General features: G+C 43.4%; 1 protein-coding gene across 3 annotated transcripts in view; it reads right to left on the bottom strand.

The window, feature by feature from the left end:
• cers6 (ceramide synthase 6) overlaps nucleotides 1-27,130 on the bottom strand; it is a 259,805-nt gene that overhangs the window by 5,528 nt on the left and 227,147 nt on the right. For all 3 annotated transcript variants that reach the window (XM_080199211.1, XM_080199209.1, XM_080199210.1), the window contains exons 7-9: nucleotides 19,660-19,788; nucleotides 15,073-15,179; nucleotides 905-1,061 (exon numbers count right to left, since the gene is read on the bottom strand). In XM_080199211.1, coding sequence (XP_080055337.1) covers nucleotides 905-1,061; nucleotides 15,073-15,179; nucleotides 19,660-19,788 — 393 coding nt within the window. The remainder of the gene's footprint in view (nucleotides 1-904; nucleotides 1,062-15,072; nucleotides 15,180-19,659; nucleotides 19,789-27,130) is intronic.

Here is a 27,130-nt window from a genome sequence, read left to right as displayed (position 1 = left end):
TCCAGCCCTTTCATTATCCTATATGTCTCTATAAGATCCCCCCTCAGCCTTCTAAACTCCAACGAGTACAGACCCAGTCTATTCAATCTCTCCTCATAGGCTAGGCCCCTCATCTCCGGTATCAGCCTAGTGAACCTTCTCTGTACTCCCTCCAAGGCCAATTTATCCTTTCGCAAATGTGGCGACCAAAACTGCACACAGTAACAGCAAGAAAACTACTCAAAACAGCAAGAAACTACAAAAGATTCTGAACGTAGCTCAATCCATCACACAAACCAGCCTCCCATCCATTGACTCGTTACACACTTCCTGCTGCCTCGGAAAAGCAGGCAGCATAATCAAGGACCCAACCTACCCCGGACATACTCTTTTCCACCTTCTTCCGTCAGGAAAAAGATACAGATGCCTGAGATCAGGTACCAACTGACTCAAGGATAGCTTCTTTCTTGCTATCATTAGACTTTAAAATGGACTTACCAGGTATTAAACTGATCTTTCTCTTCATCCTACCTGTAACTGCAACACTATATCCTGCACCCTCTCCTTTTCTTCTCCCCTATGTACTCTATGAACAGATGTTTTGTCTATATAGCACGTAAAAAAACAATATTTTTCAGCTGTATACCAATACACGTGACAATAATAAATCAAGTCAAATCAAATCAGTTGCAATGCTGCTACTTGCGAAGGTTCCAATGCATTCATGCAGCAGAGTCAGATTTTGTTCCACTACACAGATATAACTGCATGTATTAGCTTTCAGATAACTGGAAGTAACTTGAGTTATAGAGGTGGTAATTTTATTGAATACCAGGGAAAAATATATTGCAACATATAGTCACTTCACAGATGAAGAGATTGGCAGCATCCACAGTATTTTATGATTGTGTTTAGGAAAACATACCTTTCCTTTAGCAATAGCTCTGCAAGTGATCCTTATGATGAGATATGACCAGAAGCTATGCAAAAGCTGAAGCAACAATAAAAGCAGGTTGAAGATCCACCATGATGGATATGGACCAACAATCTCCCAACTTTCAAATAAGGTCGTATTCAATATCCTGAAACAAAACACACTTTGTCAGCAGAGATTGCAAATATAAATCCAGCTGCAAATCCCTGAAACACACAGTATGGTGATTTAAAGACTTATTCTGGAAAAAAAATCTAACACACCCTTGTCTTCCAGAGAACATTATCGATTCGCTTGCTAGTTCCCACAATACATCTAACACAACAAACCGTTAACAGCAGCTTACTTTATCTCCTGTCTCTCAGAGTCAATATCAATACTAGCCATATCTTTGTTTTGCAGAATATATAATTGCTTTGAACTTTTTACTGTGTTGCAACTTGTTTGCTATTCATTAGACTCTATGGGCGGGATTTTACAGCTCGCTTATCCCAAAACCGTAAAATCCCACCCAAGGTCAACAGATTGTTCCACGGTCCGTTCCCCTGCCCACGCCATTTCCCACTGCAGGTGGAACAGTAAAATTGCAGCCTACCAGTTCTATAAATTATTTTTTTATCAAGCTTCTAGCCATTAAAAATGATTTACAAAATACAACTAACAAATTTGGGGTCACTAATTTTAGTTCTCGCTGGGGGCGATTCTCCCAAAAAAATTCTCAGTGTCAAATTCTGATAAAAAACTGGAGTAAATCACACTGGTTTGTTCAGCTGGGTTTTCAAAATGAACCTCTCACATTCTATATGCTGCATTAGCATGATTCACTCCGAGATCAGTGGCAGCGCCAATTCCTACTGGAGAGGACAGCAGCATAGCACTGTGCGGACTACGGCACATGTGCTGATCTGTCAGTGCTGAGATTGACGCACGCACAGTGGCCCCACACTGCCGGCCTCCTGATTGCTGGCCAACCGCGCAACCCCCCCAAGGCCTGATTGCTGGCCCCGAACATGCTCCGGCCAACCTCGATCTCCCCTGTCCCCAGCCCACCTCAATATACCCCCGTCCCCGCAGACCTGATCTCCCGATCCCCCCACCATTCCTTCCCACCTGCTGTCCCAGCGCCCATCCCGCAATGCTGATGTTACTCCCCCCTCCAGTAGGCTGCCCCCCCGCCCCCAAGCAGGCTGCCTCCTCACCCCCACCCCAATGGTTGGCCCCGATCACTGGCCTCTCTCCCTCTGTAACTCAGCCCAAATGTAGAGCGGCAGCGGGACCCCCCCATTCCCACCTATCACCCCCAGAGGCTCCACCCCCAATTAGACCCTACCTCAATTAGGCCTCCGCCCTTGGCACTGCCCCATGCCCAATGGGCAGTGCCAAAATGCCCCTGGGCATTAGTAATTTACCCCTTGGGCAGTGCCAGGGGCCTATGCTGTGGAAGTCCTGGCAGGGGGGATATTTAAATAGTATTACAATATGCTTTTGCATTAGCCGGTTTCTGGCATAGAGCAGATGGTGCCGGAAATTCGCACTGGGAGACGCGCAGAGGTCTTGGCACTCAACAGGGAGCCCGCAAAACAGCCTCTGCTACAGTCTCCCGGCCTTCTGCAGCGCAGTGGGATTGGAGAATTGCACCCCCCCCATGGCTTGGGCAACATTAAAATAACTTCAAATTGCAGATCTGAAACAGCAACATAACTTATGGTCCATTACTTTTAATTGGAACTTGCAGATATAAAAATGTAAATCTTTTTTGTGTACGTTTATTTGCAAGTAATGGAATTAAATTAGCCGTTTTGAAAATAAATGGTGCAAGGCCCCATGCTCTAATGCGTTTGTTACATCAACTACCGGACAGAACATCTTCAACTATGATGTCTCAACTTTCTGTTGCTGCTCCAACTCTCGGGATTAGTCTTCCGTCCCTTTTCCATCCTTACACTGTTTCTTGGAGGCTCGCAGTGGATTGGAGCCGGTTTTTCATTTATTGCCAAGATTTTTAATTTTAGTTCAAACAAAGTGACAGTGAAACTGGGAAACGAGTTGCCAAAAAAGGGTTTTCTCTTTTGCTCAAAGGGAATCCTTCGCCGCGAAAAACGGACCACCCAATTCACTAAAGGCTCGTTTTGCACTGCTGGCCTAGAAAAAAGTCACACCCATCATTCCATGTCATGGAGACAGCTTCCTTGTGTATGCTGATGACACCCACCTTCATCTCTCCACTAATATCCCCAACTCCTCCACTGCCTCTACTTGGTCAAATTGCTTACTCAATATTCAAAATCTGGATTAGATTAAACTTTCTCCAGCTAAATGATCAAAAAATAGCAGCTATTGCTCCCTTCATTAAATAACATACGTTTGCCACTGACTCTATCGTCTCCAGTCATTGACACGGATGGAGTAGACTGTAACACCAGCACCCAATCTGCTCCAAAGCTGGGCTTTCACGTCTATCAGCAGGATTTCCCACGCACATCTGCGGCGTGCTTCACGCCAGCCGTGGCAGCCTCTATTGGCCGGTGGCATAATTCCCTGATCCTGCCGCTGTCAGTGGGATTTCCTGTTTTATGCACCCCCTCCCCTGACGCTGGGAAACCTGTGGTGAGGTTCACTATCAGCGAGACCAGAAGATCCCGTCGGCGAGAACAGTCAGAAATTTCGGGCCTCTGTGTTCTCTATCACATTGACTATCTAATTCACCTCTGTTAAACCGGATATCTCTGCTCCTAACACAGCTTAATTACTGCTGTCACTCTCGTCCATGCCTCTGTCATCCACAAACCCTCCTGGTCAACCTTTCTTCATCTGTAAACCTCAGCTAATCCAACTCAGTTGTCCTCATTCCTTCCTGCTTCAGGTCCCAATCAGCCATCACCCCATACCCAGCTGAACTACACAGCCTCCAAGACTCACAAGGCTAGAGGAAACAATGGCATAGATGAAGGTTCAGGGTCAGGTGAGCTGAAACATGGTGGAGCCAGGTGATGTTGCAGAGGTAGAAATAGGTGGCCTAGTGATTTGTGGTCAGAAACACATCTCAGGATCAAATATGGGTGGCACAGTGGTTAGCACTGCTGCCTCACAGTGCCAGGGACCTGGGTTTGATTCCTGGCTTGGGTTACTGTCTGTGTGGAGTTTGCACATTCTTTCTGTGTCAGCATGGATTTCCTTCGGGTGCTCCAGTTTCCTCCCAGAGTCCAAAGATGTGCAGTTGGGTGGATTGGCCATGCTAAATTGTCCCTTGGGGTTTCAGGGGTAGGGCCTGGATGGGATTGTGGTTGATGCAAATGCAATGGGCTGAATGGCCTCCTTCTGCACTGTAGAGATTCTATTATTCTATTTCTTCTGTGATTATAGTCAGCTGGGTGATAATGAATGCAAACATGGAGTGCCAAGAAAAGTGACCGTAGATTTAGGAGGCAACATCATGTTGAAGGACTTTGGAAAGGAAATGGGAGGTTGGAGATGGGCCATTATTTAGCAACAATTCAGGAGGTTGTCAAGCGTTGTTTCTTTGAAGAGATGGGTGATGATGGAAGATTCAGAGGAACAGTACCTGAACAGAGAGAAAAGTTAATACTACTCTAACATAGCACAAGGAACAGACATTCGATAGTTAACAGTTCAGTGGGGACAGGAGCGAAAGAACAGGAGGTGGCTTTCATGGACAAGGTGAGTGAACGAGAGAGCATAAGGAGAGATAGGAGAGAAACTGAAGAAAGACAGGATTTCCAGGTTAGGGTTGGGAGAGGGGCGTGCAGTAGAGGAAATGATTTAATGCAATGGGCTTGTGAAAGGAAGGAGAGCAACAGACGTAGCTAATCAATCTTGTGGATATGATCGTTTTAGGTGTAAACCAGGAATAGAAAGGAGATGATAGGTGGGAGTCCAGAGTTAAAATGGTTTTGTGATGAGATAAATCCGGTGTGGACATGCAGCATTAATAAACTATTATCCAAGCTTGGAAATAGATATGCCAGGCGAGTGAATTCAATCACCACCACCTGCAAGTTCCCCTCCAAGCCACTCACCACCCTGACTTGGAAATATAGCACTGTTCCTTCACTGCCGCTGGGTCATCTTAATGGCATTGTGGGTCAACCCACAGCACACGGACTTCAGCGGTTCAACCAGCAGCTCACCACCACCTTCACAAGGGCAACTAGGGGTGAGCAATAAATGCCAGCCAGCCAGTGATGTTCATGCCCCATAAATGAATTAAAAAAAAATCTCAGTCACAAGGAGCATCTCGCACTTACTATTGCAGTTGAAGCTGGTGGAGACAGGAGTAAGGGTTTAATTAGATGGTTTCTAATTAAGAATAGAAGCTAGGACTTTTGTTTTCATTCCAGAATGATGCTACAAGATGGAGTCTGCATTCAGAGTGGAAATGAGAGCCGTGCCTAGGAAATCGTTAGGTTGAGAGAGACAGTAATGTCCTTCATAGGGATTAGGGCATCAAAGGTTGGGATGAGGGTGAGGTTGAGTGTATTGGAGTTGCGGGAATGTCATGTTGAAAATATGATCAGAGTCAGTCAGACTTTTGCAAGCACAGCTTGCAAAAGTGAATTGGGTCAAAGTTTATTTCTGGTTTAGGCACAGAAGGAAGTACGGTTGGGAAGGGGAAGGAGAACGTGGGTGTAGAACAATATGAGGAAGAGGTTAGAGATAGCCTTAACTATGATTGATACAATGTGAATAGTGAGGCCATGAAAACTACCATGGTGCGGGGGATGGTCGTGAATATCCGTTGAGGAATTTACATGAAGGGGAGGAGAGATTAGGGAGGATAGGAACTCACAGGAGAGACAGCACAAAGGCTGAAATCATTGAGAACAAGAACTTGCTCACTGCTGAGGCTGAGGGAAGAAAGTAACAAGGATATCTTGGTGAAAACATTTCATGCTGCTTGGTTGGGTGATAGGTAATGAGAATTGTCAGAGACATAAGAGAGGTGGAAAAAGGTGAAATGCTTAAAAATGGAGCATTTCTCCAAAGAGCGGGGAAGAAATGACGGCGTGATTTAGTAAAAAAAAACCACTGCAAAAGTCGCAAGGCGACTGGTGAAAGGTGTGGCCAGGTGGGGATGGGGCAGGGGAGATGGCAGCTTCTATTTGGGAGGTTGATTCACCCAGCAGGTTTCTGTCAATGCCATGATATCGATGCAAGCATCCACAAGGAGCTCATGGCACTGGCCTTGTTCACAGTTACACACTGCAGTGAGAGTTGATCCATTGGCAGAGTCACAGGCTCAACCATGGGAGAGATGAGTTGAGTTGACAAGACTATCCCTCAGCAAGCACACTGGGCAGGAAGTATCAGTCAGTTGCGGATCCTGCGCATTAGGTGGCAGCAATGAGTCCATTGATGTGTCCTCTGAAGGATGACGAGAGGCACGGAGGGAAGTTGTCAGCCAATCCAAGAAGGAATCAAACCTGGGATGGCAGCATGAAAGTAGGAAGTTCAAGTCATAATGAAGAGTTGGGTAAGGATAGGGCAGAGTACCAAACAAGGATGACAGGAGAGGGATAAAAATGAGTAGACAAAAATAGGAATAAAAATGACAGGTCTGTTTATCAATGTGCATTGACGGGAGAAGAGACAAGTTATTTAGGCCTGGTTACAAAACAATGTTTATGATTTGAATGTTTTGATAATAAACCAGGAATAGAGAGGAAATGATAGGTGGGAGTCCAGAGTTAAAGTCAAAGGTTTTGTGGTGGGATAAATCTGGATAAGTAGGCTGGGTGGTGTTGACATGGAGCACCAATGAACTGTCATCCAGGCTCAGAAATAGAAGTGGCAAGTGAGTGAAGTCCAGAAACTATTTGAAGAGAAAAGTATCGGAGCTAACTGATGGAGAAATTTCTATTAGCACAAAGGTCCAGGAGGGACGCAGAATTAATTGCAGGGCAGGAAAAGAAGAAAGCAAAGGTGGGCGTTACCAAAAAATCCAGAACAGGTCTAGGAATGTGCTTCAGCTCAAGAGAGTGAATCTCTATCAGGAACCAGTTTGTGTCTGAAGCTGAAAAACCAGTGGAACCAGTACAGCAATCACAGCAGGAAACAGCAGAGTGGGGGATGGGCTGTAAACTGGTCAAAGTTACATGATAAAATTTCAGCAACAGAGCAACAACACAGCAGCTGTGTATTCCTGTGCAGGAACAAACTCCTGCCATCCAGAGAAACCCAAGATGTTGAAGGTCAACTTTGAGAAAAGACTGCTCAACCAGAAAGACGGAGCATATATAACCAGGGATGGGCAGTGATAAGTTTTAACCTGTAGTTGGGCTGAAATGCACCTTCCTTGGAGCCAAGGCAACTTGGCAATGGCTGGTAGCCGATGGGCCACAGATGCACACAGCAAGGAATTATTCCTACAAAACTCATCTCCAAACTCCGTGGCTTGGGCCTCTGCACCTCCCTCTGCGGCTAGATCCTGAACTTCCTAACCCACAGACCACAATCAGTAAGGATAGGCAACAACACCTCCTCTGTGGTCATCCTTAACATTGGTGCTCCACAAGACTGTGTTCTCAGTCCCCTTACTATATGCCTTATACACCTATGACTACGTGGCCAAATTCCCCTCCAATTCAATTTTCAAGTTTGCTGATGACACCACTGTACTGAGTCGGATCTCAAACAATGATGAGACAGAGTACAGGAATGAGATAGAGAATCTGGTGAACTGGTGTGACGATAGTAATCTCTCCCCCAATGTCAACGAAATGAAGGAAATTGTCATCGACTTCAGGAAGCATGGAGGAGAACATGCCCCTGTCTACGTCAATAGGGACAAAGTAGAAAGGTTGAGTGCTCTATGTTTTTAGGTGTCCAGATCACCAACAAACTGTCCTGATCTCCCTGTGCCGACACTATAGTTAAGAAAGCCCACCAACACCTCTACTTTCTCAGAAGACTAAGGAAATTTGGCATGTCAGTTATGACTCTCACCAACTTTTACAGATGCACCACAGAAAGCATTGTTTCTGGTTGTACCACAGCTTGGTATGGCTCCCGCTCTGCCCAAGGTCGCAAAAAGTACAAATGGTCATTAATGTAACCTAATCCATCATGCAAACCACCTTCCCATCCATTGACCCTGTCTACACTTCCCACTGCCTCAGTAAAGTAGCCAGCATACTTAAGGACCCCACAGACCCCAGACATTCTCTCTTCCACCTTCTTCTGTTGAGAAAAAGATGCAAAAATCCGAGGTCACGTACCAACCGACATAAGGACAGCTTCTTCCCTGCTGCGGTTACACTTTTGAATGGACTTACCTTAATTATGTTGATCTTTCTCTACACCCTAGCTATGACTGTAACACTACATTCTGCATTCTCTCATTTCCTTCTCTATGTTTTGTCTGTATAGTGCGCAAGAAACAATACTTTTCACTGTATGCTAATACATGTGACGATAATAAATTAATCAAATCAAAAAGCTGGCTATCAAAGCCTTCTTGAAAGATGTCAAGGAATTGCTGACAAGGAGATCCTCCAAAAACAACCGGAGTCCTGCCTTTCTGGTTTCAGCACCAGCTCCCCACATACCTCCAAACTTCCTTCCGAGAACAGAACTTCTCGGGACTTATCCTCCAGCGACAGGAATTATGATGGTTTAGAGCTGGTTAGGTTGCTCTTTCTCTATGACAGCCTGTTGGTTCTGTGTCAATGAGTCCCAAGCCTCGAAATGCACCATGTATGTGATGCTATTAATATTATACCCGGACAGCTGGTCTACATGTTTTGTCAATAATTAAAGTCTATCTCCTCATTCCGGCATGCACTTCCTATCAATATTTTCTGTTCTAAATTTGCTTTGTTATACAAAATGTGAGTGTTGCTGGGAAAAGAGACATGCTGTTGAAGCTTTTTGTCTTGCACTCATCAGGATAAGGTGGTGATTTCGGGGGGGGTGGGGGGTTACGATTGTCCAGGGGGTGATTGGCCAGGGCTGCAACTGGGGGGCGGGAGGTGGAGTGGGGGTGGATCAGCTGTGATCAGGGAGGGAATGATGTCTGTGGGGGGGAAGGGGAGGGGTGGCGACAGATTTCCCGGTATACTGTATACACTGTGTGCATAAGGCAGGGGAATGAGATGGTGAAAAGGGCATAAAGCTCTGAAGCAATCCTTGAAGAATTCATCAGCTTCATCCTGCTAATCGCTGATGGCTTTTTAGTGAATAATCTCTCTTGCATCTGACAAGAATTAAATAGTTTGAGTAAAGAGCATTGCACAATCAAATGCAATCTTAATCTAATGCAATCTTAAGAACATAATGTAAACAACAGAAGCAACAATAGGCCGTTTGCCCCTTGGGCCGTTTTGTATGATCTTTTTCAAGTTCTGCATTTAAATTTACTCAAAATTAGTCAATTATTTCTACATACTTTCATTTGAAAGATGCAACTAAAGTCTTCAAATGAAAATTACAGATTAAATTTGCCAATTATAGTAAGAAGGTTGTGACCCTACTGACAGCACTCAATGTGGCAGTAGATACTACAGTCAAAATCTAACATGACAGTTGCAAAATGAACTTTTTCTCTCTCTATTTTATAAACACTCTGCACTTTTTTGCTTTATAGAAATATGTATCCAAATAGAACTAGTTGGCTTGAAAAAAATGCGTTAACTCTGCAGGCAATTGCATACTCTGGAGCCACTGTGGAGTAAATTTGTGGATTTTCTCTCAAACCCAGTATTAACTGCACTTCTTTTCTAATCATAATGTTATCCTCAGGTAAATTAATTCTGCGATTCTGCATTGTCATGTGTCCTGAAGGCCGACTTGGAGAACGCTTACCAGAAGATCAGAGGCTGAATGCCTCTGGTCTTGTGGCTCCTGGAGTTCTTCCACAAACCCCAAAAGCCCAACAGTGGACCCAATGAGACAGCCAATGAACCGGAACAGCTGACAAAGAGAGATACACAATGCAGCAACCGAAGAGGAAAGAGTCAAATTGGATGCCTCCGGAAGGCCACTGTCCGAGCCATCAGGAGGTGTGTCAATGCCAGAATCATCAGCCGCACACACAAGACAGCCCTGAACGTCACCGAAGCACAACGCAACACCCTCCGTGCTCTCAAGACCAATCGCAACATTGTCATCAAACCAGCAGACAAGGAAGGGGCCACCGCGTACTGAACCGAACAGATTACTGCAAAGAAGTGCACCAACTGAACAACCAGGAACACTACAGATAATTATCTATCAATCCGACCAAAGAACACACCCGCCAACTCAACAGACTGATAAGGATCTTTGATATGGTCCTTCAGAGCACCCTCTGTGCTCTCATCCCACATACTCCCCGTGTTGGAGATCTCTACGGCCTCCGAAGATACACAAGGCCAACACACCCGGCTGTTCCATCTTATCAGGCAATGGGACCTTGCATGAGAACCTCTCTGGCTACGTCGAGGGCATTCTGAAACCCACTGTACAAAGAATCCCCAGCTTCTGTCACAACACTACGGACTTCTTTCAGAAACTCAGCACCCATGGAGCAGTTGAACCAGGAACACTCCTTGTCACAATGGACATCTCAGCACTCTACACCAGCAACCCTCACAACGACGGCATTGCTGCAACTGCCTCAGAACTCAATGCCGACAACTGCCAATCTCCAGATGCAATTCTACAACTCATCGCTTCAGTCTGGATCACAATGTCTTCAACAACCAGTTCTTCATCCAGACACATAGAACAGCCACGGGGACCAAATTCACACCTCAATATGCCAACATCTTCACGTACAAGTTCAAACAAGACCTCTTCGTCGCACAGGACCTTCAACAGACGCTATACACTAGCTATATCGATGACATTTTCTTCCTTTGAATTCACAGCGAAGAATCACTGAAACGGGAATTTGTTTTTAGATTAAAAACAGGTTATCTAGTCATTGTCACATTGTTGTTTGTGGAAGTGTATTGTGAGAAATTGGTTTCGAAATTTCTTATAAATCAGTTATTCCCCTAAAGAATATTTCACTGTCGTGCACTTTGGAATATCCTGCGGTTATGACAGGCGCTATATAAATGTGAGTCTTTCCCTTTCACCCTGTGGCGTCTAGCTCGTGCCTGCAACTCTGCTCCTGTCTACGAGTCTCATTGCCACTCCCACCAGTTTCAGGAGAGACACATGTGCTGGCAAACGAGACCCTGGATTTAAATTGTCCAGAATTCTTGTTCACTCTCTGTGGGCCGTCCCACACCTCGACTGTCCTGGGAAGACTGAGTGAAAATTATAGCTTATGCGTCGGAACTTGACCTCTTCTTCTCCTGCTCACCTCACAGGAGTCGTTAACTGTGGCCAGCCTTTATTTGAAAAAAACCCTCTCATCATTTTCGTTTGGACATTTGTGAGTAGTTCAAGTGTCATGGAGGCTCTCACTCTTGTGAAATTGTAAAGTGATCAACGGATTGCTTTCTGTTGAACACAGGACTTCAGAGAATATAATGCTCTGCAACTCCTCAACTCCAAAATCAATGTTTAGCTTTTCAAAACAAGCTCTCTCAACCACTTGAACATCGTTATCCTCCAGGATGCTTATTTTGTCATCACAATCCATTCACCCTCTTTTTTATCTACAAGGGAATATTAATGATCTCTAAATCTTTCCAATTGTGCATGCTCTGTAATCATGTAACTATTGATGGCTACATAAAGAGTTACAGATTTGATTTGGGATTTGACAGTGCAGAGTCTGATTTGTAGCATTGATTTTTCCATCACTGTCTTTACCAGCATTCAACAAGCTGTTCTTTAAGCTGCCAGGGTTTTTGTTCCGAATAGTATTGTGCCTGAAGGACTGTTTCATTATTAAATGATGCACCACAAACTCTTGTACAGGAAAAATTCACAAGAACACAATATAAATCATTTTGATCCCATTGCTTTAAGGATGTACATATACAATTCATTTACAATAATAGTTTCAAGTGTTGCACTTACCGCAGCAACAGAATTTTGAAATTCCAAATTTTAAATAAACCATAAGGCTTTGAGTTTTAAATTCTAGTCTTTGCAGGTCCTAGATTGCAATAGGATTCATTTGCCCCCAAAACTTTACTCAGTCAACATGGAAACTTCCGTGCCTTGCAAGCTAATAGTTTGAAACCAAAACCAAACTGAAATTGTTGCTGAAACTTTCTAAATTCTTGCTAAAAATCACACTAATGCGTGAATAAATATGTGAAAACAAATGGCTGACAGGAAGTTACACAACAGAAAATCAACTCAACAGGGACAATTTTGCGACTTGCTGTGCCTGGCGCAGGTTGCACTGATCTCAGAAAATGGCATCCGGGCCTCAAAACTGGTTTTGCGCCCAGAGCCAAATAGTTTGCAATTGTTCCAGTTCCTTTCTAATGGCGCAAACCAGAATGTACCAGAAACTGCGTGAGATTGATTACCGTATTTAAAGTAGCATTTAAATATGTTTAACCCATTTGACACCGGATTCTCCCAGCTCCCGAGATCTTCTGGTGTGGTGCGAGACCAGCGAGAATCACTACTGGTCTCCATTGGTGCAGACCAGGTGCAATGGCCATGCCCGGCGGGCTCAGAGGTCATCGAAACACCCAGTGCCCACCTGGCACACTGGCAATGCCCACTGGGAATCCCGGCAGTGCCAGTTGGGCGCCCTTGCAGTGCCAGTTGTGCACTGCCAGTGTGCCGGGGATGAGGCCTGAGCGGAGGTGGGATATGAGAGGGGGCTATGGCGGGGGGGAAGGGCTGTGAAGGGTGGGCTGAGCAACAGGACTATGCATAGGGATATGGAGAGGGTTTGTGCACGGGCAGTCCTACAGGGGCGGACGTGAAGGGGGGCTTGTCTGAGGGTCGTGATGTGGGGCATGTCAGGGATCATGATAGGGGTCATGTCTGGGGTAATGAAGGGGGCCCTGATGTCCGTGAGGAGTGTGGGAGAGAGGGGTCTCCCCATACACTGTGAGATCAGGCAGCCCTTCCAAAACAGCACCCGAACACTTTGCAGCTGGGCTCACCAGCGCATTTTGGTCCTATTCCCCTAGAACAGGCAAGCAACTCACCGCTCTCCCAAAAATGACTGAGTATGGGACGACTGCGTTCTGGCCTGCGGCTGATGGACTGGTGTGGATCGCTCTCACCGTTATGACACTGTTATCTTTAGGGAAAATTCCACCTTACGTTTCTTAAAATGTCATAAATGTCAGTGGAGCTGAATACTGAATTGCTGTTACAGACATTCTGTCAGCTATTTATGGTTCTTTATGTACTTATCCTTCATTGAACACAACAGCTGCTATAGCTGTGTAAATGAGGTGGCAAGTGTAGTTCCCGAGACAAATTCAAACTGACTTTAGCATTTTCACATCTCTTTTTAAAATCTTTTAAAGCTAAAATTAGGATTTCATGATGTAATGAGAGTACCTACAGTGTTCAAGATCAAAACTGACTTTAAAGCAAATTAATCATAAATTTACATGAAATACCGCTGAGGTCACATAAATAAAGAGAACGTTGTTTTACTTTCATTTAAAGAGCCCTTAGACACTCTTACACATGACAGGATGTATATGAATAAAGCAACTTGGTTCATAGGTAAACTGTAATGAGGCACAGTGGACATTTTATTAATTCAGTTGCCCTTTACTTAAGACACTTCGATGACCTACACATTATATGAGACATATACTTTCTTGTCAGCTACTTTAGTCAATCTAAAATCAGTGACAGGAGGGCACAAAAAAAGCATGAAAAGAAAATAACAAAATGAAAAAAAAGACATGGTAATTGAAATGGGAGAACAATGACAGCAATTTGCTTTCAGTAAAGAAAAATGTTGCATAGCATTTCCCCGAGATGCAATCAGAGAAAAAGTGATGGTGAAACAAAGAAAAAAGGGTGTTGATGAGCTGAGAAGAGAAATGACGGTAAGGGGGCAGCAGGAGGAGAGGGGGGTGGGGAAAGGGATGCTTAAATCAAAATATCTCCCAGATGTAAACAAGTAGAAATGTACCAAGAATTCTGCTTACTTTTAAAGTAATGGAAAGCAGAGAATGCTTATGGCCAATAGGGACACCTTTGATGACCCGTGTTCCCGCCAATGAAAATTAACATCACTTTCTATTTTGTGGAATTTCTAAACCGGGGATGAAACTGACAAAGCATTTGAAAGACACTGAAAGGCAAATAGGATATCTGAGTACTGTCCTCTCATCAGTGAGACCCTAACTCCACTCTAGCCTCAACTGACACTTTGTTTTATTCATTTTTCATTCATTATTCATTCGTGGGACATCAGCTGGCCAATATTTATTGCCCATCCCTAGTTGCCCTTGAAAAGGTGATTTCAAGCTTTTTCTTTGTTGCCTATTTGCTATTTTTGGGCTGGTCTATCTGGAGGTAAGTGAGGATAACTTGGTCAAAGAAAGAGGCTCCTCCTTTTTACAAGATTAGTTCCATTTAGTTAATTAACTCTAGTGCAGCATTGAGTAATAGGGCAGAATTTTCCGGCTGTCCACGCCAGGTGGGATTTTCCGGTCCTGCTGCAGTGAATGGAGATTTGGCCGAGCATCAAACTCTCCGCCCTTGCTTGCAGCATGGCGCAAATGGCCGGTAAGATCGCGCCCATAATATTCATACTATTTTTTGGATTTGTGGACCATCCCTCAAAGGGTATAAATAAGTAATTTGGAAAGAAAATGTTGAAAGAAAGAACATGGCCTGAATTCTCTGACCTCACCTGTGGCTGGGGTTCTCCAGTCCCGCTGCAGCGAATGGAGATTTGGCTGAGCACCAAACTCTCCGTTCTCGCTGGTGGCGGTGGCCGGTGGCAGCAGAATTCTTTTGTACAAGACTAAAGACTTCTGACCCATGTCAACTATTACAGAAATAGCCACAACATGAAAACTGCAATTTGCAAAGCAAAATAATACTTCATGATCATAATTTTTCATAATCCTCAGTCAGTTAAGAGTGATTGATATTTTGTTAATATTTTATTCTGCTTCGGCCTTAGGATTTCTGTCAACTCAGGTTATTTAATTCAAGATGCCCCGTCTCTGCTGTAATTGTATTCTTAGCATGCTTGAAAAAGTGAGTACAGGCAAGTTGCTGTTAAATAAATTGAGCTATCTAGTTGATGGCTTACTCACCATATTGGGTAAAGGCCAAGCCTTGTACTAATGAAGAGTAAGCCGAACATTACAAACAGAAGGTCACACAGTCTTTGACACTTGGCGTAGTTTGCCATTTTAGCTGCCTGTGGATTAAAAAAAAACAAGTGTTCGGATTTTTAATGTCTGACTAACATTAGCATGCCTCTAATATGCTGCGATTCCAAAGAACTCTGATCTAGATCAAAAGTGACCCAACATTTCATTAATCTGTGTCTCGTCACAAATAATACTCCTGTACCAGGATCGTTAAGTGTAGTGGAATCAAAAGGCTTGAAGCATTTTCTCACCTAATTAGAATCTGCAGTTCTTGCTCACAGTTACTGACATATCAATTTGTGTTTTAATTAGTTAAGTTCAACAAATGGAAATAATGTGAATGAAATAAGAAAGCTCACAAAGCTAGCTTGTACATAAACACTTTTAAAAAGAGCAATAAATCATCCATATTCTTGACAGCTGACAGACCGATTATTCAATGGTTAGTTCCATTCAGCATATAAAGTAAATAGCTGACAATCATCCTTAAAAATCTACAAACAAAGGAAGCTCTTCTGTGGAGCCTATTTAAGGCAATTGTCTTATAATAACAAACCTAGCTGAAAAAGGTAATCTGCTTCATGTGAAGAAACTGATAAAATAATTCAGTTTAAGTTTATTTATTAATGTCACAAGTAGGCTTATATTAAAACTGGATAAAAGCAAATTACTGCAGATGCTGGAATCTGAAACCAAAAGAGAAAACACTGGAAAATCTCAGCAGGTCTGGCAGCACCTGTAAGGAGAGGAAAGAGCTGACTTTTCGAGTCCAGATGACTCTTTGTCAAACTGCAATGAAGTTACTGTGAAGTTAACACTGCATTGAACTTACAATGAAAATCCCTTAGTTGCCAAACTCTGGCACCCTGATAATTATGAGGCAGTTGAATGAGAACCATGCTCTGGGTGTTGTGTTCTCTATGGTGAAACACACACGGCTCAGGTTTGCTCCAGACCCATGGGTCTCAAGGCATTGAGATCCCAGTAAGGAGTGGGACTATTGTTCACTCTGCCATCAGCTGGCATCAGAGGCTGTGATATAGGATGGGAGGGAGATAGATGCCAACAAGGGCAAAGCTGGTGAAGGGCAGCAAACTCACAACTCCAAATCTCCATCCTCTTGGGTGGCTGACAAGGGTTCATATGGTAAGTCTTTCTATGCCACAAAGACAAAAGTCTCTTTACAGAGCCTTGAGGGTAATGGAGGTAAACTGAATAGTGACTGAGGGAGTGTTCTCAAACATGGCTGTCAGAGCAATGTCTCCATGCAGAATCATATATGAATAGTAGCAACACTTATCTCTGTTCCTCTAGGATACCCTTCACCTGGAAGGGGTGGAGTGGGGATGTCATGTCTAGACAGAAGCCAGGCACAGGGCTTAGCACTGGCTTGGTGGCTCTGAAGTGGAGGCAAACCTGAAAAAATATTCCAGTCGATTGATTACTGCAATTTGGTTACATATCCACTGGGGGGGGTGGGGGGGGGAGAAATAATGCAGACTCAAGCCAACCCTGTCATTCTACTGGCTCTCATCCAGTTGAGGGACTGGCGCAGGTTAGCCCAGGGTTAGAACGAGCAATGACCTTAGCAGCAAGAAGCAGTGGGGCATCAAGAAGGTCAGGATGTTGACGACCAGGGGCCAGTGCAATGCTGATCACTGGCCCAACCATGGATATATCGCTGGCAGGTACAAATCAGCAAAAGGCAATGGCAGAGGGGTCTTAGAATGTCCCAGAATGTATCTGCAGATCCACCAACTTCTTCACAATAACTCGCAAGGACTTGGAGGCAATTTTCATGCCAGTGGCATTAAAGATCACTGGCGTCTTGAAATGTTTTGCAAATAGAACGTTCCAAAGCTCGATTGGGAATCTGTGAAGCATCTCCTAGTTAGTGACAGGTAAGTGCAGCTGGGAGGTGACTGATACTCTGTTAAGGGGAGCATACCAGTCTGTTCAATTCCACCTGGGTCCCAAAAGCCATACTGCAAGAGACTTGGGTTAACAAATTAGGAGCAGGATCAGACCACCTGGCTCCTTGACCTTGCTCCACTGTTCAATTTAATGTATTAAAAACATTTTGGTACACTTTTATGCTTGCCAAAGATTGGGGCAGGATTTCTTAGTCTCACTAAGGCCTTATCAGAAGTGGGTAGGCACAGTGTTTCATGGTGCTTATCTGTGTGCCAGTTCCTGACTGCATCTGCCTCCAGGCCAACAATGGGGAGCACAACCAGCTAATTTAGAATCTACTGAGGGAAGTCCACTGAGATTTGCCAGTCAATCTCCGGTGCCAGTTAGGGATGTTGGGGGCACAGATTAGCTGCTTGAATGCAACCTTCTGGTGGCAGAGTACGGGACCAGAGCTCCAGGCTCTCCCTGCATTCCTAGGTTCAGCAGTAGCTATAGGCTTACCTGAGGGGTTTCCCAGGCTGCACAATCTTTTTTTAATAATTTGAAAGAGAATAATTTACAAGATCACAGAATACGACAGTGCAGAAGAAGCCCTTTGGCCCATCGAGTCTGTACCGATGCATGAAAGGCCCTGACCTGCCCATCTAATCCCACTTGCTGGCACTTGACCCATAGCCTTGAATGGGATGGCATGCCAAGTACTCATCCAGGTACTTTACAGAGGCCTGTATTTTGGGGTGCCCTAATTGTCACTTACCTCCTGGTGCTTCTACGCTGATAGACTTTTTGATTGGTTCTCCAGCTTCGAGAGCCCATCTGACATCTCTGATTGGATATCAAGTCTGCCCTCTGGCCAGTAATTGGTCAAATCAGGGAAAATCCTTGGTAACCATTTGCGAGATCATGCAGGTTTCTGACCTCCATTTGAACATTCCAGCTGGTTTCAGAGGCCGGCAGGAAAACATTCCCATGATGCCAGTGCTGAGAAATAGAACACTTTCCTCTTTTACAGTCAGTATTGGTCAAGACCTTCCAGACCGAAAAGAGCAAGAGTAAAACTCTTTCTGATTGCTTCAGTAATCTGCTTTTACCTGGTATCAGAACTTTGACTCTACTGAACTTTCCATTTCTAATATCCATTCCATTTTTTAAAATTAGTGTCATTGTTACATTAATACTGCAGTGAAGTTACTGTGAAAATCCCACACTCCAGCCCCCGTTAGGGGTCACTGAGGGAGAACTTAGTATGGCCAATGCATCTAACCAGCACGTCTTTTGGACTGAGAGGAAACCGGAGCACCTGGAGGAAACCCACACAGACACGGGGAGAAAGTGAAAATTCCACACAGACAGTGACCCAAGCTGAGAATCGAACCCAGGTCCCTAATGCTGTGAGGTGGAAGTACTAACCACCGTGCCATCCTGCCTGATTTGGACTTTTAACTTGTTAAACATTATACTGTGAGTGACTTTAAGACTTTGAAACTGCTCTTACTTAGCTTCTCATATATCCCTTCAGGTATCAAACCTGAATGGCTTTTATGGCTTTTAAAACCTGAATGGCTTTTATAAAATGGCTTTTATTCCATTATTATGGGCTATAGTTAGAATCAAAAACCTGAGATAAACAGATAGCTTCTTTCTAACCCACATTGCTATAGCATACCTCTTTTGAGCTTAATCATTTACAACAGATTCTGTTTGTCAGAATTTTTCTTTTATCAAAAATATTTACTAAACCACTTAATTTCCATTCATTGGAATTACTAAGATCAGTTTCGAAAGCCTTTGGTCATTTGGACCCTTGAATATTTATTTTTGTTGCAACTTTGTTATTGCTTTCCCACCCTAGCCTGAATCAGCTAATGCAAGCTTCCCTGGTGACGCAGCTCAAGGCAGCAAGGTGCTGAGCCATAGAAATCGAGAATGTAGTGGGATTGATTCCCTGCTCTGCACTGTGTTAACTGATTCCATCCAGGGGGCTTGCTGAAATGCTGCAACTGATCTCAGAACTGCTGCAATACAAAGATGATAGTCGGTCAGGGTTCCTGCTCCCGATCTTCCGGCTGTTAGTGCATGTGTGGATATGTGGAGATGAGGTTAGGATCAGGACGTGGTCAGCATTAATTACTTAGGCAAGTGAACAAAACATAACTGCTTCAGCAATGGCAAACTGTGCTCTACCAAGGAGTTAATATTTTCAGGACAAGAGAAAGTGAGAACATTGGTCTGGAAGAAAGAAAACAGTAAACATCTCAATTCTCATTACTTCTTTTATCTAAATTGAGAGTGTCTTATCAGTACAATTAACAAGATTTATTTAACTGATTTCTTAAATTGGATAACTCATTAAGGATAAATGTCAAGCAAAGGCCAGTTTGTAACACACCAAGTGTAAGCTTTTCTACCATGTAATAGCGTACAGGCTCAAAAGACAAACAATAATGAGTTGGAGAAAAATAAAAAGTGGGAATATTGTAAAGTATTTTTGTAATTTCTCCCTTTTCTGTTTCATGTAACATTATCAGTATAGATCCTGTAAAAGAGAAAGATCTAAAGCGATATAAATGATACTGTCCGGTTACATTAACGGGTGATGAAAACTTTCCTTACCTCTAACAGAAAATCAGATGCATCATGCAGGCACATGACCAGTGTTCCTACACGCACCATATTGTTGACATATGAAAATGTTATAAGTGCTATTGTTGCTAGGTGATGCACAAACATAATGGCAAAGTCCTAAAACAAGAACAAACAGCGAGGCAACAGTTTAGTGCAAACTTCACTTCAAATCTCCAATATACTACATAGCTTATGGTTTACAAGCTGAACATAAAAATCTGACTTTCAAGCATTCATTTCTGACTGAGTATCAGACAGAAAATAGTGTTTAATACAAGTCTACACTCATTACAAACTGTCCTACTTGACATGGTTTTTCATCTTTTCTCAGAAAAATTAATGATGCTGCAGAGGCTCCCTATCTCAATATTAAATATTAATTGCACACAGGGTGGGAATTGATAAGGAGAACACAACAAGGAGACTAAGGTGCTAAGTAAATTGCTCTAAGTTTCTCGTTGCATGACATTCATTATGTGCAACACATAAAATTGGAGAAAGGGAAATGCAACCTTCAATTTCAGCATATCTTCCAAGGATATTGAATGATATAATCGGGCTGATCTTATCCCAATAAACAATGTTCTAATACCCGCAGGAAAGTTGTGTGTTTAAATGTGCTCAAGCCAGTTTTAAACTACAACATATTCACTGTGTTTAAAAAACAAATTAGCTTCTGTACACATTGTGTAACCAGGAATTGAGTGGTGTTCTTATCACTATGTATCGAGAATAGTGAAGTGCAGGATCCAGTGCTTTATTCTGTACTTTCTGTATCTTGCTTACAGCCTGGAGTTTCACAACTTAATTCTCAGTCTCACTGAAAGCATACTCAGTTTGCCTTTCAAAGAAAGGATAATTATGTGCTGGTTTCAGAGGATAGTAGCCTGTTTACTGAGTAAAAACTCTTCGTTGTTTCTTGCTATAATTTCTCAGGATACTGGGGCAAAAAAAAGGTGCACTCTATCCTGCAGGAGACATGATGCCTAGTAATCAGAATGGGCAGTAGGCTGCGTTTGTTGCCAATGTGATGTATGAGTAGTTGTATCACTTCGCTCCGTGATATTATTGCGAGCGACGGAGATCAGAACTCTATTCATTCCCCCAAACGCAGTGTGATACTTATTCTCTCCATTTAGTTTGTCTTTGTTTTAGGGCTTTTGGAACCAGGGAGGTTAGTTTGTTCAGAAATGAAAAGCATACCGATTTTCACCTGACTAATTTTCTTCAGTTTTTTTTATTGCATGCATCCATTTCAAACAAGCAAGTGTACATAAATACTGGAGACTTCAAATTCCATTTAAAATGTAATCCAGTAGATTTTCACGTTTCTGCTTCTGAAGCTACAGAAACACCTGGACATGGCCACAAAGATTAAAATGGATTGGAAAATTGGCTAGTTCCCTTATGGGCTTGTGATCCTCCAAATCAAATCTATTCTAACGTCTTAAATCTTATCTAACCTCAAATTTTCAGTGGCAATTTAAATTTGTGCATCTGTTTTTCATTGTCAACAAGATTTAGCTTTGGTTTTCTGTGCATGTGTGGACAAGTGCACATGGGTGTCAGTGGCCATCTTGGTTTGTCAGGAAACACAGTGTGGGCCACAACACTGAACCTCACAGTATCTATCATAAACATGAGAGGAAAATTGAAACAAAATTAATTCTCCTTCAGATAGGTTTAGTATTCTCTCAATGTGGTTTGTAGCTGTGCTTTTACTGAAAGATGGTCTTCAGACCCAAAAAGGGCCCTCTCCTTTGAAGTACCTCTTGTTGCAGGACCTTTTGCCTCTGCAACAACAAAAGAAATGATATTTACCAAATGTCTCTACCATACTCCAATGCGAACAATTTCCTTGTTCTTCTGTTCCACAGTATCCCCCTTTAAAGGGTAGCTGTGACCCCATAAAGGTTGGTTCTCATTCTGGACATTTTACCCACCAGCTGTTTGATACAGGCCAAGGCCCCAGGAGTTATTTAGTTGTGCCCTTGCATATATTCGATTAGCTCTCCTGGCTGGCCTTTCATCTTGCACTCTTCATAAACTTCCAAAAATAGTACCTATATCCCAACTCGCACCAACTCATGTCCACCCATCATCCCTGACCTACAATGGCTACCAGTCCAACAGTGCCTCCATTTTAAAATTCTCAGTCTTGTTTTCAAATCCACCATGGCCTTGCCTCTTCTGACCTCTGTAATCTCCACCATCCTGACAATTCTCTGCACTCATCCAATTCTGGTCTCTTGCAGATCTGTGATTTTAACTGCTCCATCATTAGCATTTGAGCTTTGAGTTGCCCACAGTGGCCCTAAACTCTGGAACAGTCTGCCCAAACCTCTTCACCTCTCTATTCTTTTCTCTTCTACTTAAAGGTGCTCCATATGATCTACATTTTCCACCAAGTTTTTTGCTTTCTGTCCGAATATCTCCTTAAGTGTCTCACTGTCAAATTTTGTTTGACAATGCTGCCATGAAATACATTTTACTCCATTAAAGGTGCAATACAAATGGAAGTCATTATGTAATGACTCCAATTACAGACATGGGTGTGTTTGAAATTTGGACCAGCTCTGTCTCATAGCTTTCCTATTGTTAGAAAATTGTGGATCATGTTCGTTCAAGGTCAGAATATTTCCTCCAAGTATAGCAGTGGCAAATTAGCCAGTACACATTCCTTTTTTCAGAGATTCTTGAACATGATGGATGTTTGCAAGAGTAAATTTTACAGCTAACCAATAAAAATTTAATGCAGTGACATGTGCAAATGTCACATTTGTGTGGTGCAGTGACAGATCTTGGTTCAAATACTGTTACCACATCAGCTACTTGACAAATATATTAAAGCTTTAGCAATCTTCAGTCCCAACATTCCTCTCATTGTAATTTCACTGAAAATCTGGTGATATCCAAACAGCAGTGTCCAGAGTTTGCAGGAAGAACTAAGCCATGTATGCTCACTACAAAACAAATAGCAACTGGAGTAGGATGGGGCTGGGAGTGGGTGAGATCAGAAACTCCCTAAGTTGGGAATTCCTCATCCTGAACGGGTCCTGGTACTTCTTAAGATGGCAGAGGATGCAGGGATGGAGTCAAACCACTTTGGAAGTTTGAAATGCAGACCAGGTGGGGACGTGGGAATGTTGGGCAGATTTTTGGAAGATTGAGAGGAGATTGCAGATTGGAGTTCACCAGGGTTGAGATGTAGGTGAAAGACCAGGGAGGGGGCTTTGAATCGTAAGTTAGTGGGGGGAGGGTAGGAGGGGAAATTAGCTAATCATAGGGAAGGAGGCTGATTGTAGCAGGTTAGCTTTGGGGGGGTTGGGATGGAAAGTAGTACTCCTCCTGGCTAACAGACTGACCTGGAAAACCATTTAGCTAGTGGCTCAGCCCAGTCTTCTCTCCTTTAAACCCTCAGAAACCTGACCCGCTGGGGTTAAATATAAAAACCCGTTATAATCTGAGGTATGCTGCCTCATTAGCATATTTAGATTACCTACTCGTTTCTCAAGAGTAGGTTACAGTGGGTTGACATGTTCAAATGTCACAATTTTGGCAATTTCCTGGGACTCAGCAGAGAATGACAGGGATCATGGAACACTGTCCTGGGCTGTCTCCTTCAGATAGGTGAACACAAGTAAGCTATTGCTACGTTTTTTTTTAAGTTTATTTATTAGTGTCACAAGTAGGCTTACATTAACACTGCAATGAAGTTACTGTGAAAATTCCCTAGTTGCCACAATCTGGCATCTGTTTGGATACACTGAGGGAGAATTTAGCATGGTCAAAGCACCTAACCAAGCACGTCTTTCAGACTGTGGGAAGAAACCAGAGCACCCGGAGGAAACTCACGCAGACACGGGGACAACACGCAGACACTGCACAGATAGTGACCCAAGCTGGGAATTGAACCCGGGTCCTTGGCACTGTGAGGCAGCAGTGCTAACCCACTGTGCCATTGTGGATAGGGGGATGGACGTTACCAGAGAAATACCTGCAGCTTCTGCCTTCCTGCCCCATATTAACAATGGGCCCCACCACTTCGGTCAGTGCTACAACCTCACTGACAGAATCATGACTCGGAAGGAATGAGGCACCCTCAGGCTTTGAAACTACGAATTCTGTTTTTCATTTTCTGCTTTTAGTTTAAACTCAGGGTAACAGAAGCGTGGAAAAATTTGCATTGGATACACAGCTAGTAAAATTGAGGACACATGAAGTGTTTATTACTTGGTGATGTGGTCGCCCTAAATGTGCTGCGACAGTTAAGTAACCTATTTACCAAACATCTGCAAGTGATTTGTAAAGATTACATTTTGAATACGATATGCCTGACAAATTATATGGCAATGCTTGCAATTTATTTTGGATGCGAGGGTGGTATCTTGCCAATAAAATAACAGGAAGATGCAATTTGTTTGGCCCATGTCAAACTACATCCCAAATAAATCCTTCAAGCTTTCCTGAACATGGCATTAGGTAAGTAGAGAATTATACACACGCACAGCACGTACGGAGATTTTATCTGCAGCATCTCTCAAAAGCCATCCCAAGCCATGGGTGAAGATTCCATCTGTTCAATGTCAGAAGCCTGCTCTTAAGAATTTCACAAAGGAAATGTTTCCCCTCATAAAGGTTTAAAGAAAAAAATTTGGAGAACTTTCATCTTTCGTAGAATGCAGTGAGTCATTTCTGAGCCTGAAAACCTCAGTATATAAAAGTAACAATTAGCCCATAATAAATCGTAAGCAGAAGAAAATCAGAGGATCACACATACTATTAAATAACATTTGTGCCCATGGAGGTCCTTTCTCACCTTAGCCTGTTGCACAAGTCCTGACATAAGGTTTAGGAGGTAGAAATTGGTCCTTGTTTTTCAGGGTGCAATGGCTCATGTCCGAACTGTGCCTGCATTAGGGGCACTGCTGCCTTGGTAATGGCCTCTCTGGAGGTGGTTGTCAAAAATAGGCATAAGTGGCTTGAAAGTGAACTCCACTTTTCTGGCTTTTGTAATCGGCCTTTCAGGGACAGCAAATGTTATCACTGGAAGGGATGTGTGTCAAGTTAACGCTTATTGTGTTCAAGAATCTCTGCTGCTGATGTCTTCAATCTTTCTATCCATGTATACATGGTCTCATGTGCCTAGTTTAAGTAAATGAATTCATGGTGTTTGCACAATCCCTTATGAGTGATTGGTGCCTTTATGTCAGTATAAAAACAACATGGTATTCAGCATGCCATCAAGATTAAGTGCAGGTAGGGCATATTGAACAGCCTTAGATCATGCTACATGGCAGGAGATGATCCTTAATATTTTGGTCAGACCCTTGCACCAATTCCTTTACATTGTCTCTCTATTGTTTCTCCCCCTCAAAGCTTTTCCCTCACACATTTTCTGCCCCCACCCCCACCACACATCCTCTTTCTACTTCACACTCCCCCACCAACACAACAATCTCTCCCTGGCTGCTCATTCTCTCTTCCCCACCCACCCCCCACACATACACTTTCTCTCACAACCTACATACTCTCTCTTACACAGTCTTTGGTCACTCACCTACTCACATAACAAGTGGCCTATAAGGGTGACACAGTGGCACAGTGGTTAGCATTGCTGCCTCACAGTGCCAGGGACCTGGGTTCAATTCCAGGTTTGAGTCACTGTGTGTGCAGAGATTGCATGTTCTCCTTGTGTTTGCCTGGGTTGCCTCTGGGTGCTCCAGTTTCCTCCCACTTTCTGAAAGACGTGCTGGTTAGGTGCATTGGCCATGTTAAATTCTCTCTCAGCGTACCCGAACAGGTGCCATAGTGTGGTGACTAGGGGACTTTCACAGTAACTTCATTACAGTGTTAATGTAAGCCTACTTGTGACACTAATAAATAAACTTCAAACACTGCCTTGTACTTCACTCTGGATGCCTGGTCCCCACTTTCTGATATTTCCAGTCATGGGGTTCTAGCCCTCAGTTCCCGCTCCTGGGTTTCCCAGCCCTCCTTTGCCCTCAGTTCCCTGCACCTAGGATACCTGGCTCTCAGCTCCCTGCTCCAGGGATACCTGGCTCTCAGCTCTCTGTGCCGGGTGTAACTGCCTCTCAGGTCCCTGCTGCTGGGAATCTCAGCCCTCAGTTCCTGCTCCTGGGCTCCCCAGCCCTCAGTTCTTGCTCTTAGGATCCCTGGCCCTCAGTTCCCATTCCTGGGCTCCACACTGCTCAGCTCCCTGTTCCTGGGCACCCCAGCTTACCAATTTACCAACTCTTACACATTGTACTCTCTTAGAAGCTAGAGGTCAACTTCAAAATTGCAAAAGATGACCAATGTGCACAAGAGAAACGTGGGTACTAAACCGCCAAGTTTATTGTATGGGTTGCAAGATCTTATCCAGGATCCACAGAAGGTACGTGACAACCAGCTGAGGTAACTTTGATTTGTTTAGAACCAAGGCCCGATTAAGGAATTACACAAAAAAGTGCAACAGTGAGGCACAGCCAATGATAAATCAGATCCTTTGCAACTCCTCAGCTACAGTATAGTCCTGTTGCATCCAGGACAAAATTCCAAATGTGACCAGGAACAACATCCACAAAAGACAAACCTATAGATCATTGTGAGGAATTAAAGAAACCTCCAGTCAAGGTTACCATTTGCAAGATCTAGACATATCAGCAAATTATCTCTACACTTTACAGACTCATAGATTCACCACTTCTACACACTTATGTAATGGCGAATACATATTGTAAATAGTTCTACTTCTTTGGATGGGGTCAAGCATCTTTGAAAAGGGGGATGTTGTAGTGTGCCTTTACAGGATAGCAGCATGCCATCACTAGAAGGGAAGTGTGTCATATGACCCAGCTTCAGTTTCACTTTGAACTATGAGCAGAACGCAGCACTGCTGCTGATGTCTTCAAGCTTTCTCCGTCTGTAAATGTTTTCAAGTGCCGAAGTTTAAATGAATGAACCCACAGCATGTTTACACTACCTCTTGTAAGTGGTTGGGGCTTTTGTAACATTATGAACATATGACACTGGCAAGAAGATGCACAGGAAATTTGGAAAACTCACTGCACTGTTAAAATGAGACCTGAGGACCAATGCTAATCTTGCCTGGGTACTACATGTTCCAGCACAACGATCATTTGCTGTACCTGGTCTGGGCCAGCCTAATGATGCTGTCACAGTTTAATCCCACAATTTATTTTCTTCAGGCATAAGACAGAATTGATAACTACGTAAAGAAAATAGCACACTGTTGCTTTAACAGCAATTGCAGTACGTCTGCAATGATGGTGTGATGTGGTTTCACCTCACTGTGATACCCCAATTATGGGCATAAATATAGCATAACTAGACAGATGGAGAGCGTTAGCTTCTGAGTCTGTCTATCTCTTAACACTCAATGTATGTTACACAATTATAGAATTAACATGAAGCCAAAAGCACTTTGCACCAATAC

This window comes from Carcharhinus amblyrhynchos, chromosome 11, assembly GCF_965287045.1.
Source record: "Carcharhinus amblyrhynchos chromosome 11, sCarAmb.v2.hapA, whole genome shotgun sequence".
In the NCBI taxonomy this organism is placed as follows: Eukaryota; Metazoa; Chordata; class Chondrichthyes; order Carcharhiniformes; family Carcharhinidae; genus Carcharhinus; species Carcharhinus amblyrhynchos.
The sequence above is the reverse complement of the archived record's forward strand: the minus strand, read 5'-3'. Positions and strand labels throughout refer to the sequence as shown.